An 18208-nucleotide genomic window follows, 5' to 3' on the forward strand; every position below is an offset into this window, starting at 1 on the left:
AAAATAATCGGGGGAGCAAATCGGCAGAAAAGGGAAGAAAATAATACTGGGAAAAAGCAATGAAACAAGGAAGCAATTCAGATGAAGGTGGGAAACGGAAGAGAAACAGAGGGGATCGATTAGGGGTAAAAGAGGGAAGGTTTAGAGTAGGGTCATCTAATCTGGGAAGAAGGGGGGAATAGAAATCGGTGCTTTTCACCGATTAGGGAAGTAAGGGGATACACGCGTATTAGCAATACGCTCAACCAAAAGGCGTCTTAGATTGGTATTAGGTGGGCCCCACTGATTAGGGGTGTATTGGCTTAGCCAATACATCAAACCAAACAAGCTATTAGGGCACGTTTGGTTCGCTGTATTGGATTAGAGGTGTATTGGATTAGAGGTGTAATAGAATAGATGTGTAATAGCAAATCAACTGTTTGGTTGAATGTAATGGAATAGAGACGTAATAGTAAAACTGTGTTTGGTTGAATGTAATAGAGGTGTAATAGCATAATGGAGAAAACTAAAATGACCAGAATACCCTTAGCATAAATTTGTTTTGGTAAATGATTATTGTTATTGTTATTTAAATTTTAATAAGATTATTTATTATCAAAAATAAATAATTTAATCATATTTAAACATAATTATTATTTAATATATTTTAATTAAAATATATAATTTAATAAAATTTTAATAATTAGCAGAAATTTGTTTTGGTAAATTATTTTATTTAAATTTTAATAAGATTATTAATATCAATAATAAATAATTTACTCATATTTAAACATAATTATTATTAAATATATTTTAATTAAAATATATAATTTAATAAAATTCTTAATAATTAATATTCTTATATGAATTTACTCAAATCATAATATATGATACTGTAAAATATAAATTAAAATAATAATTATTAAATATATTTTAATTAAAATATATAATTTAATAAAATTCTAATAATCAATATTCTTATATGAATTTACTAAAATCATAATATATGATACTATAAAATATAATTTGAAATAATTAATATTAAATATATTTTAATTAAAATATATGATTTAATAAATTTTAAAATAATTATCTAGATTCAAATTTAAGAATTATTTACATGAACAAAAATATAATATTTGTTTCTAAGTTAATTATTTTAATAAAATAATTAAATATTTATATAACGGTGTTATCATCTTTTGGTATTTTTATATGCAATTTTAAAGATTGAATCCAAACTTAAAAGAATATTTATTTGTAAGCATTTCACCGGTTTACTTCAACTCAATTATTGATTAATTTTTAATAAACATAAATTCAATAACCATTACTATTATCTTCTGAATATTGTACTGAATTTTAGACAATTTTTTATTTTGAGAAAGGAGTTCATCATAAATGCATCACCCCTTGTCTAGTTCTCTAACCAAAGCAGGATAAACAGAATGGAACAAAAGAACATCAAGTAAAAAATAGCTGTATCTATCGAACACTGCATTTCAGGGCTTAAATTAAACATATGTCCCAGTCCATGATCACACAATTTTGAGACAAGATTGGAAGTTCATTATAGTTTAGATAATTGATTTATACATGGAATTAATTTCAAGTGTTGTTTACCTCTGATCCTATAGGCTGATATACCACAGACTTGCTATTTCCAAAGTTGAAAACTACCCTCACAGCCGTTAATGTATTAACAAAAAATAATAAGACATGATGTAACTATCTAAGATGTGGGTTCGCTACCGCTCGGCTCATCCAACATCTCAACCACAGGAGCATACTGCACAAGTTAAAAGCAGGAATGGTGAGGGATGATGTTGTTTATATACATATATAGAGAGAGAGAGATTGAAGTTCATGGAGATGAAAAAATCAGAGAGAGACCTCATCATTCTCTTCAAAGTAGATTCCATCAACTGCACTTTTCTGCTGGAACTCCCATCCTAAACTATTTTCAAGCAGCTCTTTTAATTTCCTTGTCTGCAAAATTCACATATATTGAAACTCAGGATTTTCACTTCACATAATTTACTTATACCTGCCGCTTGCAAATAAATAATTGCAGGGGACTAAAAGTCATCCACATTCTCCCATCAGATACTAGCCAAATCACCCAAGGATTTTAAGGGTTTTCATATACACACAGTTCAGGCAGTCTTTATATCTAACAATCAGGTTTAATTAGTTAAATATTGAAGATAAAAAGTACTATATGAATAATAAGCCTAGTCTCCATTTGTCACCATTGACTCCTTGTAAGAGGAGGAAAAAAAAAAGGAAAGGGATAACTATACGGAAGAAATAGGTGAAGTGTAAAAACCTTCCTAGTTCGTAACATGTTTTGGCAAGTATAAAATTGGTAAGAATTGAAACGTAGAAAAGCAAGGCTTAGAACACATACCCATGAGAGAAGATCTCCATCAACAACTGAAGCATCTTGCACTAACGAAAAGAAATCCTGTGATTCCACCATCAAACTACTTATCAATTTTGGTGTAGGCTAATGTTACTAAAAAATGGTTACTTTGAAGTTAGGTACAAATGAAACAATAAGTCAGGTGATCCTATTTCTAACTAAATGCCAGAACTTGACAAAAAGATGCAGGTTTCAACTATTTCAAGGAAAAATAATCATGCTAACAATTAGTCAGCACAACTACATATCTAAAAATCATGAAACTACTTTGCAGAAGCAGTGCAGAAAGCTATCAGAAGAAAACCATGAATCATCCAATAATGCTGATGTCCCTGCCTCTCCAACACTACGATCTTTCTGAAGTCCATATTTTAGATATTAACACTAAACTATAAACATCAAGACAGGAAAAAGTGCATCATGTGTTGTTGACAGACAGCATATGCTGAAACTATAAGAGAGAAAAAAGATAGCTCCAATTCAGTATGCATAAACTTGAATGGAATAGCAAATATTTGTTGATCTAGGCATACAGCTCTTACCATAATGTACAGAATTATATAGTTAAGGCAAATTTACCCAAAAAAGGATCCCAAACAAAGAAACGATAAATTCAGAAAATTACCTTTGTGAACAACTGACTCCTTGCTTGAAAAGGCTGCAAAATATATACAACGGAAAAGTCAAGGCCAAATAAAAATAACAAATCCATTTTCTATATACTAGCATTAAGTAATTTAAAAATGAAAACAAGCCAAACAGTTGAATATACATGAAGGGAGGAAACGTTTTTATTGTAGTTAATCAACACAATCTTCTGGCAAGAAGAGAGTTTAACCTGTAACATTTCATGTCCAAACAATGTTAAAGAGGGAAGAAGAAAAGAAATAAGATCACTTTGAATACTATAATTTAACTGTCTAAGTGAACTCACAGTGTTGATATCAATATCCGGAAAGATGTTCTTGAACACCATAGTCGTGAGCCTTAATTGTTCATCTGCTGCTGCAAAACCAAACAGAACAATCTGCCCAAAGATATATTTAGAATTACTACCATGAAGGTTCCATACAAGTTAAGGCATAAACTCAAAGAAAGAACAAGGTTTCAATCTCTCTTTAGTTATGTTTTAATACAAAAAAACACCACAATATTTGGCTCATAAAAAGACATCCATTTCTAAGTTATACAAGCAGCTAAGAATTACAATAACCTTAAAAGTTCCACTGCTGAGACAGTGTGAGTAGAAGAAATTACCAAAGGAGGATTCTTGAAAAGATCCTGCGGGCAACGAGGGCGCAATTGAGAGTAGGGCCTTGAGGGGTCTTTGCAACCCTAAGGACAGGCGAAGTTTTGATTTTAGATAAAACGAGGAAATGGGTTACACCCATTGGCCCTGCAACATTCAAAAAGTCTTTCAAATTGTTCCTTTTCTTCTCCTGCAACCATTAAACAACGACAAACAATAAATCTAGTTAAAGGGACAACTTATAAAACAACAAAATTTCATTTTTTTTAAACAAAAATGAGGGAAATGAATTACCTTGAGTTTGAGAGCAGTATAAGGAAGCATCAATTTTCTCAAATCCATTTGAAGTTGCCTAAGAGGACCAGGAAGCTTCCCCCTCGAAAACATAAAACTATTCCGGATTTTATTCCCTGTGATATGGTCTACATTCGATTGCTGTTGCCACAACCTGTTCGAATGGAGTATTGAAAGAGGAGAAGGATTTAGGGCTGGGTTTTTGAAGAAAGGGCAATTTTCTCTGGCAACTGTTGTTGGGATTACTCACAGGCGATCTGAGACGGTGGAGATTTGGTTCGAAGAAAACTGCTGTTGATGTTGGGAGGGAGAGGGTGGGGTGGAGCAGCAGGCTGGGGAGGGTAAAACAGAAACGATTAGCTAATCTTTACTTTTGGAACGGAATGGCTAATCGTTGTTGAAGCAGAGAAAATGAGTATTACATCCGTGTTGTAATAGGCCTGTAATAGGCAAAACATCAAACCAAACACGGGATTAAGTGGGGATTAGTGGGGCTCACGGATTAGGGGTGTATTGGCTAATCCAATACACCCAACCAAACATGCTCTTAGTGTTTATACCATGCGAATATTATGAATTTAGTCCTTTTTCTTTAAAATTTATTATGACTAAAATATATAAATTCTATACTATAAAAAATCCAAATTAATTAAATTTTAATTATACTTTTATTAAATTTAATTATTTGAAATAATTTAATTCAAACGTTATATAATTTAACCCAAAATTATTTGCGACAACTTTATTGGGAAGTCCTTTAATTTTTATATAAATGATACAAATTTACCAACATCAATACATATCCAAATATGTCTCAATCCCTATCAAACACTTATTTTTCTATTTAAAAATATCCATTTGAGATTCAAACCTCTATTGAATACAATAATTTATTTTATAGACCATTCCCGTCACATTATTCATGATTCATTTCTAATTTAAACATTAAATCTTAAACCCCAAACCTAAACCTCAAACTAATCTAATTCATGGTCTAAGGTTTGAGATTTAAAGTTTAGTGTTTGAGATTCAGGATTCGGAGTTTAGATTCGTATTCAGGTTCGGGGTTCAGAGTAAAAGAAATTACTAAAATTATGTATCAATGATATGAAAAAATTGTTGAAATGTCATTAAATGATTAGAAAGGAATCGTGGATGATACGGTAGAAAGAGTTTATAAAATAAATTTTCATTCTTTATATTAAGCTCAAAATCCGTTCTGATGAGAGCAGTAGGATTAGTTTTAATAAAATTAAATGTTAAAATTAAAAAAATTAATGATTCAATTGATTCAGGTTTTTATATATTTTTATATTTTTATTTATTATTAAATTAATAATTAATAATCTGATAAATTGGATGAGGATAAATATAAAACTAGTGTTGAACCAATGATGAAAAGTGGTGGATGAGGATTGAGGGTTCACTATCATGAATTTATTTATTATTGTCTTCCACCAATTAATAACTGATCATTAATGGAATATCTGTGGAGCCTACTTTCCACCCAACAAAATATCTGGTAAGTTTTGTGGTCAGAATTTTTACAAAGATTCTTTTACCATACTTTTGTCTCTTTCATTATTTTATCTCTACATTGGGCTTCAACTTTTCATTTTATTCAATTTAGTCCTTAATTTTTTCTTGAAAATTCTAAAGTTCATGCTCCAATGTCTCAATATGATAACAATTGTTAATTTTAGAGACTAACTTGGATAATAATAAAAAATCAAATCCTAATGTTGAAATAGTTGTCTTATTCAGCCCTAATGTGGAAATAATTAATAAGTTCACGATCTAACTTAGACTAAAAAAATTTAGCGAATCTAGAAACTGTTTTAGTGGGGTTAAAATTAAGTTATAAAATTTTATGAGGTTAAAATATAATTTATTATGTATTAATTTATAATTTTATGATTTTAAAAAAATTAAACATAAAGGGACAAAATGCAATTTTTCTGTATTTATATTTACTTAAAAATATTATAATTTATATAAGGATTAAAATGTAGTTTTTTTTTTTAATTTTTAAGGAACTAAAGTTCTTGCTTGTCTCACCTCACATTTGCCCTTAAAATGAAATCGAAGAGAGACTGAGGGTGGGTTTGGATGGGCGATGCGTTTACCTGTGGTTCGTGTAACAACAGTGGTGGCAGTGAGATTAGATGTTATAGTAACACTATAGCATGAGACAATAAGTACGCTAAACGCACCGTACCACATCTCATCGCTCATCCAACCCTACATTGAACCAAAATTTTCACTATTCAAGGATTAAGTTTCTTTTAAAATGAGAGAAAAGAAAAAGAACATTGATACATAACATTTAAATAAATATATATAATATCTAATTTTAATTAATATACAACAGCACGACTAGCGCATTTCAAACCCAAGTCATACTTAGGGTGGTGAACACTCTGGTCATCTGCCCAACACACAGGGTACATAATTCAAATTATTTTAATTGAGTATTTGAAATATTATTATCGTATCAATCGAGTATTTTCATCAGTCTAAACATTAAATTAGACATTAAATGTCCGCTTAAATTTGATATCGAGAATATTTAAAGCAAATGGATCAAAATGTAAATATGTATGTGAACAATTTAGATTTGACGTGTTAAAAAAAAATCCTCCCAACGTAACATTTTTTTCGTTACACGTCAGATTCAAAATGTTCATACTATATACATTTTTACAAATTGATCCACTATTATAAATATGCTCTACATCATATTAGTGCTAATATTTAATGTCAAATCGAATGATTAAACTAACAAAATGATATAATCGATACAATACTATATTTTCACAACTCAATTAAAATATTTTGAAGGTTGATATTAATTTAGAATCTGGGTGATAGTTTAGAACTATTGATGCAATTAACCCAAAAAATATTGGGTATTGCCGTAAAGAAACTAGAATAGCAGTCACGGAGTTATTGTTTTTTGGAGGGATAAATGCAAGCTTTAGTCCCTGGATTTAGCAAATTTTCACACCTTGGTTTATTCATATCAATTCTAAAACTTGGCAGCTTTTTTCAATTTGTTCTCTGAACTTGGATTCTGTTAAGGTACGATGATGTGGCACTATGAGATTGCGACACACCATCACCAGGAATTTTAAAGGAATTAAAAATTTTTTTGAAACTGTTTTAACATAATCCAAATTTAGGGATCAAATTGAAAAAATTTTCTCGGGACAAAAGGAAAGGACCAAATTAAAGAAAACTGACAAATTCAGGGACTAAATATTATTTTACCCCTTCCTTCAACTACTCCGAACCACCCTTGATAAATCCCACTACTGTCTTCAACCTCTCTTCCTTTTAACTCCCTTTTCTTCACTTGTCGTCCAATCAAAATCCGATAAAGTGCTACGTACGTTATTAAATCGTCTCATTTGCAGAAGCGAAGGAGCTGATCTTTCATCATCATCATCATCTTCTTCTTCAACCGCAGAAACTTCATAATCATCAATTAACGTATGATGATTATTATGGCAAAGTTTTATCCTTTTTAAAACTTTGCTTTTGATTTGCTCTGCAAATGCTTGTGAAGGCCTTGAAGAAGAAGAAGAAGAACGTTGTTTGAGTTGCTTCAAGCTACGTATTTTTTTCTTCTTTATAATTTGACCCATGCATGAAACTTTCGGTGACACAGGTTCACGTAATTCGAAACTCGCATTCCTGGGTATTAAAGGTACCGTATGACCGGAAATTCGTTTACCGCCGGTGATAACCGGTGGGCTTAACCGGAATGTGAGAATGATTTTGCTCCTGTGTTTCACCGGTTTCACCATTGGGATTGTAAATCGTCACCGTCGGAATATGAGTAGGAAACGAGGGTTTGTTGATCTAAGAAAAATGAAATGATTTTATGGCTTTGAACATAGCTTCATTGCCGGCCATAACTTCGCCATATTTCTTGATTGGCCGTCACTGTCGGTCGGCCGTTCATTTGATATTGTATTTTCATGTATTACACTTGTAGGGTGGAGTTAATTTTAGATAGATTTAAGTTAAATTGGATTTGTTTTTGCTTTTAATTTTGTTTAATTTTAGATAGTCTTAACTTAAATCAGATTCATTTTTCGAGAACTTCATTAATAAGCAAAACAAAAATTCAGAATTAGGTATCTTCAAGAAGAAGAAAAAGTTCCAAAGACAAGATAAATATTAAAAAGAAGACTTTAATAGTAGACACAATCGAATCACGAAACAAACTCAGACAAATTACAAGGACATGAGAAGCTTGCAAAGTTGACAACTTAAATTTTCCAGACAAAATCTTTCCACCTTTGCCATTTGTGCCAAGGCTTCATCCGTAATTGAATCTATATTAGTTTTAAAATTCATGATGATTCTAGTTTGTCATTTTAAAATTCTGAGTTTTCAAGTTGATTCATTATTGTTATACGTCGGTTGAGACAGGTACCAGCTCCATTTTGTACTGTTCAGCTGGTTACACATAACCGACAACGTCTACTTGTTGAACTCTCCATAAGACCATCCTCTTTTAGCAGTTGACTTGCATCCTTTAAAAAGAGATCATCTAGGATCACCATCTTTATTGCCTTAAACCCTTTACCTACATACTCAACACCCTATTGCCTTGTCTCCCTCCTCCTTTTAACTCTACGTCTCCTCCTTTATCTCCCCTAATTGAACTCCAATGTCAACACTTATAGATAATTTCGAATGTTGGCCACTTGTTCATATAATGTGATTCTTATGTCAAATTCCAATCATTTCGACGAAATTCGAGTTCAAATTCATAATAAAAGGAGAGTTTATTTATTTTTCATTCATCATCGAATCAAATCAAAATAATCAAGTCTATCTTTATTAACGAGATTGATATAACAATAAAATATGCTTAAAATTAACGTTGAAAATTATAAGTAAATTCCCGTGCTTACAACATGCGAATATGCTTTAGAAAATGTCAATTTTATGAGCTAACTACTACCACAAAAGAACAATTTAACCTTACAAAAATGAAAAAAAAAAGTTCAAGAAGTTATAAAATTACATGCTTTTTTCCAATATATCTTTTTACTAAGAGATTCACCATATGTTGTTCACTGTTTCGGCTAACAAAGGAAAAGTATATGCCACATCACCTGCAAACTCAAGAAAATGCCAAGTCAACCATCATTCATTTATATCATTACATTACATGCCGATACATCTCTTCATGGGCCGCATCATCTTTGAAATATGAGAATTCGGACAAAATTACAGGAAAACGAGCTTAGACAAAAAAAAAAATCAAATCGTTTAAAATATAAGCCAAGCTTGGGTTGAAACATTCAAGACCCAAGCTTAGCTCAACCCAGCCCATTTTATATTTATATATTATGTAATTTAAATCAGATAAAATTAAATATCATAATACAATACCATATAAACATTAAAAAATATGTTTTTTTTAATTATCAGTGGACATAAAACAAACATATTTCAAGCCAAATTGGGCTTGGCAAAATATTAAGTTCATATCTCAGGTCGGACTGAACTTGGACAAACATAAAATGTACTAATATCATATATAGTCCAGCCTATGAACAATTTTACAGGCTGACACCTATATGAATACAATGCTCAAGAAAATAAAAATCTTCTCACCATTTTCACCCAAGACTGTTGCATAAATACCCAGACTATGTTCGGAGGTGTGATTGATTCAATATTTGCGTAATAAAGAAAAATGGCTCGAAGGTGACCCTCTCCCTGAGATTTTTAAAATCTTTTGGAAATTCAAAGAGAAGCCTAATGGAAACCGATAAAATGGAAGAGTCGTTACTGCAATTCTAAAACAAACTGCAACAAATTTACGAGTTAAAGATGAAACAAACCTTGGTTTTCTCGAGCTTTTCAAAAACGGCGTGCCTTATCATTAACTCCTGTCATGTTTTCCATCTTTAGCTGCCCGATCATCCTTGTTGCTTGGAGTGTACTGACCAGTTGAGGATGGTGAATACCCTGGAGCACTAGGGGAGTACCCAGCACTTGGACTGTATGGAAGATTGGAAATATGAAAACACGAAAATAGAACAATTTTTTTAGATTCAACATTTGAGTCTCTGCTTACCTGTACTGTGGCGAACTTGGGCTGTAGTCAGGATTGCCTCCAGAATTATATGGGCTGGTTTCATACATACAAAATAGATAACAGATTAAAAGTCGTTTATAACAAATTCGGTATGTAAGTACTGTAAGTGGAAGTTTTAAGATGAAAAGTTACCTGCTAGGACTGTAGGTTGGGTTTGAAGGGGAATAAGATGGAGAAGTAGGCGAATGAGATGGCGACGTCGGGCTGTAATACAAAAAATATATGATTGAAACGAAACCGAAGTTACACAGCATGAGTATAAATTAACTGAAACCGAGAAGAGGGTACAGACAACAATAGCAGCGCAGTCACACAATCCAAGAGTTCTAAGCAACAAACAGATAAGTGATTTAGTCTACCATGGTTTACCTATAATTCGGTGATGTTGGACTGTAAGGACTGGAAGGAGACAACCTTGGACTGCTTGGTGAGTATGCTAGAGATGGACTGTACTTGGCTGATTGCGGATTGTAACTTGGAGAGGTAGGGCTATAGGTAGGTGACGTGGGACCGTAACTTGGTGAGGTCGGACTGTACCCAGGAGAAGTGGGGCTATATGCTGGGGAAGTAGGGCTGTATGATGGAGATGTAGGGCTATAGGAGGGTGAGGTTGGGCTGTAAGAAGGAGATGTCGGACTGTATGATGGCGATGTTGGGCTGTATGATGGAGACGTGGGGCTGTATGCAGGTGAAGTTGGGCTATATGCCGGTGAAGTAGGGCTGTAGCTTGGTGAAGTTGGACTATAACTTGGTGAAGTAGGACTGTAACTTGGAGACGTAGGGCTGTAGCTTGGAGACGTAGGGCTGTAGCTTGGAGAGGTAGGGCTATAGCTCGGTGAGGTTGGAGAATAAGAGGGACTTGTAGGAGAGTAGGCTGGACTTGTTGGGCTGTAACCTGGTGAACTAGGACTGTAAGTAGGTGATGTGGGGCTGTAACCAGGCGAGGTAGGACTGTAGCCAGGAGATGTAGGGCTGTAACCAGGCGAGGTAGGACTGTAGCCAGGAGATGAAGGACTGTAGCCAGGAGATGATGGGCTGTAACCAGGGGATGACGTGGGAGAGAATGCCATCCCACCAACATAAGGTGAGAACTGAGCATCCGAAATGGGAGAGAGACGGAGATTTGGGCTCAGCAAGTAACTTGGAGACATCATGCCTTCATGATATGGAGTTCCTGATACTGGAGATCGAGCAGGTGTCATGCCAAATTCCAGACCTTCCATGTAACTAGGTAGCTGAAGTTCAATGGCATTCTTCAACATCTCATCATTGAGATACAAGGCACACTCTCCTGTACCAATTGGTGCAAGCTGACCCAGCATTATATTCTCTGTCACACCCCTCAAATAATCTGACTCAGCATAAACAGCAGCATCAAGGAGGATATCTACAGTTTCTTCAAATGAGCACCTCATCATAGGTCCCGTATCATTCCGGTTGATGCCATGACGAGTGATGGCCATCAAGTGACCACGATATGTCATTGTATCGCAGAGGATAGCCAGATGTCGATAATTCACATAAGACCCATCAAATGATATCACAACCCGCAATTCATCCAACAAGGACCGCCGAACTGCTTCAATTCCCAGAACTTCAATCACTTCAATCAAGTGATTGCTTGTTGTTCTCCTTGCATCAACATCTTCATGGCACATGACAGCCAAGAGATTGACACCTTCCGTATCTAGAACCCATTCCTCTCCGGTCTTATAACCATCAGCCTCATCAAACTTGCTTGCTTTACCATGTTTAATGAACACCTTGTTGATGTCCGGGATACCTCGAAGGGCCATCTCAGTCAGCATGTTGCTTTCAATCTTCTTCAAGAATACATCATCTTCGGCAGACTCGTCAGTTAATTCACCCTTTGGAGCTTCATCGTTCATGATTCTGATACGTAGGATCAACTTTTCTGCATTGTCATCGTTGAATATGCAAGTCAAATCATCATCAAATTCCTGGTTGATCTTCTCAGCTATGTCAGCCATACTCAACTTCTTATCAACCATCATCTCACGATTCAACTCTATGCGAAGCAGCCAAGGGGATATCTTATCTGGGGAAACCTCTTCATCTGGCATTTCATAATATGACTTAACAAAATCCATATCCTCCTCAATGAGCGTGCTCATTGGATCTGGATCATACCATACTTCAGTAGCATGAGTAACACTCCGCAGAGTAGTGTATTCTAAAGCACATTGGACATTCTTGGCCTTCTCCTTTGTCTTTCTAGCTTCAGCAGAGAGGTAAACTGAGAGAGAAGGTGTTTTGATTTTCTTAGCTACATTGATAATTTCCCTCAGCCGGGGGACACCAAGTGTAACATTCTTTGCACTAACACCAGCATAGTGAAAGGTGTTAAGAGTCATTTGAGTAGCAGGTTCACCAATCGATTGTGCAGCAACACAACCTATCATCTCACCAGCTGCTACCAAAGACTGCAAGAATCGTGACTCTATTTCACCAATAACCCACTCAAATGCTTCTTTTGTCAGTCTATATTCCTCCAACACCCTTTTACTGGCCAAAGTACTGCGAAGCAAAATGCAAAAAAAGAGGGTAGCATTTTTCTGGGCTTCCACACTCAAAGGATCTGTACCTGGAACAACCTTTAACCTTTCCTGGAGCTTATCAACAGAATCTACAATTTCTACAGGATGCAAATCTGACACCCTTCTAAAATCAACTTTAAAAGTCTTCTGTGCATTCCAGATCAGCCTCTTCAAGTTAACAGGCAAAGGCCAATTACTATCACCTGTGACTGCAATTTCTGTTCCAAGTTGGCATCTATCAGCTTCAAGTTTATTAACTTCGGCATCAAACACATCCCGCAATTCTTGGATAGTTCTCAAATCTTCAATATGTTCTGGCAACATGTAAGAAGTTGGATTCCAGTTTTCATCATCTATTTTATACCTGAAGACCCTATCAAATTCAGTTTTCTTCATCTTCAAAGAATCCAGCTTCTGAGATTCTATCCATACAGCATCCATACCATCTTCACCGTAGAGGAACTGAATAACATCCCCCAACGAGTTCCTCACAGTTCCATCATATTTAACCATGATATCCTCCATTGCCTTCACAAGTCGCCTCTGTATGTACCCAGTTTCAGAAGTCTTAACTGCAGTATCTATGAGACCTTCTCTACCTCCCATGGCATGGAAAAGAATTCTTGTGGGGTCAACCCACGCAGATAAGAGTTCTCTACAAAACCACGACTCTCAGGGCCAAAATCATCCTTTGTAAAATGGGGCAAAGTACGATCTACGAATCCATATGGGATTCGCTTTCCCTCAACATTCTGCTGACCGACACAAGCTGTCATTTGGGATATGTTAATGAAACTTCCCTTTGATCCTGCAGTAACCATTGCCTTAAGGTTATTGCTTTCTGACAAACTTTTTTGTGCACTGTTTCCTGCATCGTCACGAGCTTTATTCAACACCTGAAGTAACAAACCATATTAGCATGCAAGTGTAGCAGAAGGATGCCAAAAAAAATAAAAAACAGAGCTTGATCAACTTCAGGTACCTGGTTAACTTTATTTTCGAAGGAATCCATCATAGTTCTTCCAGGTTCAGGCTCTAAATCCTTGTTTTGGGCTTTAATAATGAGCTGTTTCACATCCTCTTTAGCTTTAGAAATAGTTTCATTAATTTTCTCCATTGTCGCTGCATCAGCAATTGTATCTCCAATACCCATACTAAAGGCATTCTGCAGCAGCCAATAATTTACAAGCCATTGTGTATGTCCCAAAAATTTCCGGGCTGCATCTGGACCAACCTCTTCCCTATAACGAAAAGATGTTAACAAACCTTTTTTTTTTTTTTTTGAAAGAGAAAAACCGATTATTTTAAAATATTAATGGCATGAAGTATAAATCCAAATGCATATGAAGAAGCCAAATTTCAAATGGAGAAAAAAGCATGATATTTTGAAGACAGTTTAACTAAACCAAATCATCACCCGCTCAAGTGAAAACTAATTCAACAGTAAATTTTTCACAATCTTAGTTTATGATCAGGATTACAGCTTCATTTGATAGAGAATATTTAGAAGAGGAAAATCAGATAGCATATCAAAAACCTAGTAAGATTTAGAGCTTATCAAGCTTCTTCCATGCTCTCCTAAAATATAGAAGTTACATGAACAAATTTTGCTAAAAGACATACCAAATTACATGTATAAGACTTCCAGCAGATGATCCAAGTGCCTTCTTGCAAAGAGTGCCAGACAACACCTCCCCTTTTTCTATTCGAACTTGAGTATCTCCAGGGGTGATAAACCCAGTCTCACTTTCCGAATGCCAGGCAGATGTTCTCATCAGATTTATCTGCTTTGGTATAATCAGATTAAAAACCTGCTTCCCCGTCCAAAGTGGTCGAGGCTTTAGAATTGTAGGAGCTGGAACCTTTCCATCAAAGTCCTCCCACCACATCAATATATTCATGAAAACGTCCTTCAAAAACCCATATAAATTAGACTCACATCACACTAACAAGAAATGTTTAGCATTTAAGTAGTCATATCAAATGAATGTGACTAGCATCCTCTTCACCTTTTCTATGAAAGTATCCCTTTTGGTGATTTTACGGCATCCTAAAAGTGTATCCTGGACAATCCCCATCACAGGTCTATTTGATTGAGGGGATACAATGCACTTAGGCACCATCATGAGCTCTGCTACCTCTGCTCTTGTCTCAAATGATTGAGGAACATGCATATTCATTTCATCACCATCAAAATCAGCATTGTATGGTGAAGTAACAGACAAATTTAGGCGAAACGTAGAGTATGGCATAATTCGGATTCTATGGCCCATGATTGACATTTTATGGAGACTGGGTTGACGATTAAAAAGAACATAATCTCCATCATTTAAATGTCGCTCCACCTGCAGCCATAAATTGGGATAGTTAAAACACAGGGAACAACAAAGCAATGTCCAATTAAAAATGTTTTGAGAAAAAGAGTGTGCCTTATAACCAAGCTCTAGGTGATGATCACTGCTTTTCTTCAGGTAACGAAGATCAAGTCTTTGTCCATCATCTCTTATGATATACTTTGCACCAGTCTTTCCAGGTGGAGGATGAGGCCCATATTCCACCAGTTCTTTCAACCTGTTTCAAAGAAAACTTTGATCCTAATAATTGGCCAAATTTGGAAGAAAATTAAGAACTCTTAAGAAGCTACTTACCTTTCAATGTTATAAGGTGTCACAGTTTCAGGATATGTGAGATTTAAAGCAATACTCCAAGGCACTCCAAGTTGATCAATGTTGATATTAGGATCTGGTGTAATTACGGTTCGAGCTGAAAAGTCAACCCTTTTCCCCATCAAGTTACCCCTAATGCGGCCTTCTTTTGCCTTAAGTCTACTACAAATAGATTTAATAGGTCTCCCAGATCTCTGTGTAGCCTACACAAGAAAAAGAAGTGTTAAGTTTAAAAATACACTCGAATGGAAATGTGGATCTCAATAATACAGAACTTCAAAAATGCGGATGTAAGCACTATACCCTTGGAAGTCCAGGTAATTCATTGTCAAAGTATGTTGCTACATGAAACTGTAACAACTGAGCGAATTCGGATATGATATGTGCAGGTGATCCATTTCTCTCCTGCCTCCTCAAGTTCTCATTGTGCCGAATGATCATAGCTAATGCGTGAGTTAAGTCATCCTGGATTCAGCGAACATGAGAATCCAGATTTGATTTAATAGAATCATAAATCATAAATGGAATAACTTCAAAGACCTTAATATAAAAGCAACATAAAAGATGCTTGCCTCACTCCTAGAGGAAGTGTCCATCATTACAGATGGTCTCACTGGGGGTGGAGGGATCGGAAGTACTTGAAGAATCATCCAATCCGGACGAGCATATTTAGGATTCAAGCCTAATAATTGGCAGTCCTCGTCACTTATCCTCTTCAAGACACTGAGAACCTAGAAAACACAGCTGAACATGAATATGAATTTCTTTGAAATAAACGGCAATATATGCACAAATAGCTACCCGTTCAGCAGTAAGAGTCTGTTTTCTTTCCACAGGTTCAGGAAGTTGTTCCTGATCGTCATTCTTCTTCCTTTGGGCCTTATACTCGGCAATCATCTTCATACCATCAATACTCAGCTTTGGCTGTTGAGCACCACAGCCACCCCAACTCTTTTTTATTGGTTCTTCTGTATCTTGACCTTGGACATCAATTTCATCACCACCCTCACATTTAGTTTTATTCTTGCATGCGTCTAAGATCTTTTTTAACCTGTTTTTTGGATTCTTTATCTTCAATGCTTGCTTAAATTTATGGTCTTCCTGAAAAAGCAACAATTATATTAGAGAATGGGGCATCATGCGACCAGGAATATTTGCTCCAAAAATACAACGTGCAAGTTACTCATACTCCTGCAAACGTATTTATGTTCCTGCACTAGATAGCAGCCAATCCAAAAAACACTAACATTATGCATCCAACAGTTACAACAAGTTCCCAATACGCTAAAACTGCATTTAGCTCTAATTCAAATAAGAAAATGCCCTAATCAAGCCTAGTAATACCTCATCAGCAAGAACTTTTGAGCAGTTGAAGCAGACACATCTCATTATACTGAGCACAGTTTTTATGAACCCAATATGGAACATGGGCTTGGCAAGCTCCAAGTGCCCAAAATGCCCCGGACACTCAGCCATGTTTGCCGTACAAGTCTCGCACTTCATCTTCCGATCAATTGTACCCAACCGGGTGTCACTTAAACCACCCACTTTAGGCTTTCCCCTCTCCGTCGTTTCACTGTGCTCAATATGCACAACCGACATTTGCCTCTGCATAACCCGAGGAAACCGAGGAAATTAAAAAAAATCATAATTTCCCAACCACAAAAGTTCTTAAACGTAGCAGCAACTTAGTAGTTGCCAGTTCAATACACAAATTCTACAGTTCCTTTCCAGCTTTTCTTCTCGTATTACGTATAATTTATTGGCAATAAAACAAATAACTAATAAGAAAAGAGAACATACAAAAATAATAGAGTTGAGAAAGCGAAATTTACTATTTCATCGGGACTCAGGATGCCGAACTGGACCATGCGGACCTTGGCGACCTCCGCCGGAGAGAATGGGAATCGCAAATCCATGGCGATCCGGTTGGATCCAAAAAGAAACCCGGTAACCTTAAATTCTCACTATAGTAAAGGATGAAGTAAAATTGTTAAAATTCGAAATCAAAATTTTTTTGTTTCCTTATATGTATTTAAATTTAGACTTGCTGTTTGATTTTTCTTTTTTTTTTTGCCGGCTTAAATTGAGAGATCGAAATTTTGTGTATTACAGGGGGACTCTCCTCAAAGAGAGACTCTCAAAACAGATGGATTTCAACGCCCTAAAGGCTTATTTATAGACAAACTTGAGCAGCCCTAATGACTACCCGAGACCGGGTGCGTATTGCGCACCATACAATCAAATTGTCTTGGTTTAATTGTAAGATATTACTCAAACTATAACTTGTATTACAAATTGGACTCTGAATTTTAAAAATATTCTAATTTAATCCTTAAAGTACCAATACTGTATCAGTTGCTGAAGGCAAATGGGATAGGAAGTGGCCTTGGCCCCCAAAAAAGTGGTCGATTTGTCATTTAGCCTCTTAATTTTTTATGAAATTACATGGTAAAAATGCATTTTGATCTTCAAAAAGTATACTTCATCTTAGAGTGGTTGAGAATAATAGCGAGTAATTGAGTGATTCGACCAATTCAATTAAAAAACGAAAAACAACTTATAACTTGGATCTTAATTATGCTAATTGAATTGATTTAACATCCGCCATTTTGATTGATTAAAGGTGGGTTTAGATGGGCAATGTGGTGCGTTTAGCTTACTTTTTATCTCACACTACAGTATCGCTACAATATCTAATCTTACCATCACTGTTGTTTTTACACTAACCTTAGGTAAATGTAATGCCTATCCAAACCCACCCTAAGTCAATCAAAACAATATTTTCATGTATTTTTCTCGCTCTTTAACTATGATTTTCATATCTTTTAAAAACAAACCTCAATATTACACATAAATATTGATATAATGTATAATGTGATACATCAAATTGAATTTTATGTAATTATACAT

General features: G+C 35.2%; 2 protein-coding genes and 1 pseudogene across 2 annotated transcripts; all 3 read right to left on the reverse strand.

Moving 5' to 3' along the window:
* Positions 1-1459: 1459 nt before the first annotated feature.
* On the reverse strand, positions 1460-4193 carry LOC107899282 (peter Pan-like protein; annotated as a pseudogene).
* A 3074-nt stretch (positions 4194-7267) lies between these two features.
* LOC107909492 (uncharacterized protein At1g76070) lies at positions 7268-7756 on the reverse strand. Its single transcript, XM_041089457.1, has one exon. It carries the CDS (start codon positions 7754-7756, stop codon positions 7268-7270), a length of 489 nt encoding a protein of 162 aa, XP_040945391.1.
* A 1060-nt stretch (positions 7757-8816) lies between these two features.
* Positions 8817-17442, reverse strand: LOC107909491 (DNA-directed RNA polymerase II subunit RPB1). The gene is given in 16 exon segments (XM_016837027.2): positions 8817-9079; positions 9815-9973; positions 10051-10104; positions 10204-10275; positions 10441-13246; positions 13249-13525; positions 13612-13870; positions 14253-14539; positions 14639-14974; positions 15059-15200; positions 15278-15498; positions 15599-15760; positions 15868-16026; positions 16097-16396; positions 16640-16903; positions 17131-17442. Coding segments are annotated over 15 exon segments (5541 nt in total). The 5' UTR covers positions 17215-17442; the 3' UTR covers positions 8817-9079; positions 9815-9855.
* Positions 17443-18208: the final 766 nt, after the last annotated feature.

This window comes from Gossypium hirsutum, chromosome D03 (genome assembly GCF_007990345.1).
Source record: "Gossypium hirsutum isolate 1008001.06 chromosome D03, Gossypium_hirsutum_v2.1, whole genome shotgun sequence".
NCBI classification, from domain to species: domain Eukaryota; kingdom Viridiplantae; phylum Streptophyta; class Magnoliopsida; order Malvales; family Malvaceae; genus Gossypium; species Gossypium hirsutum.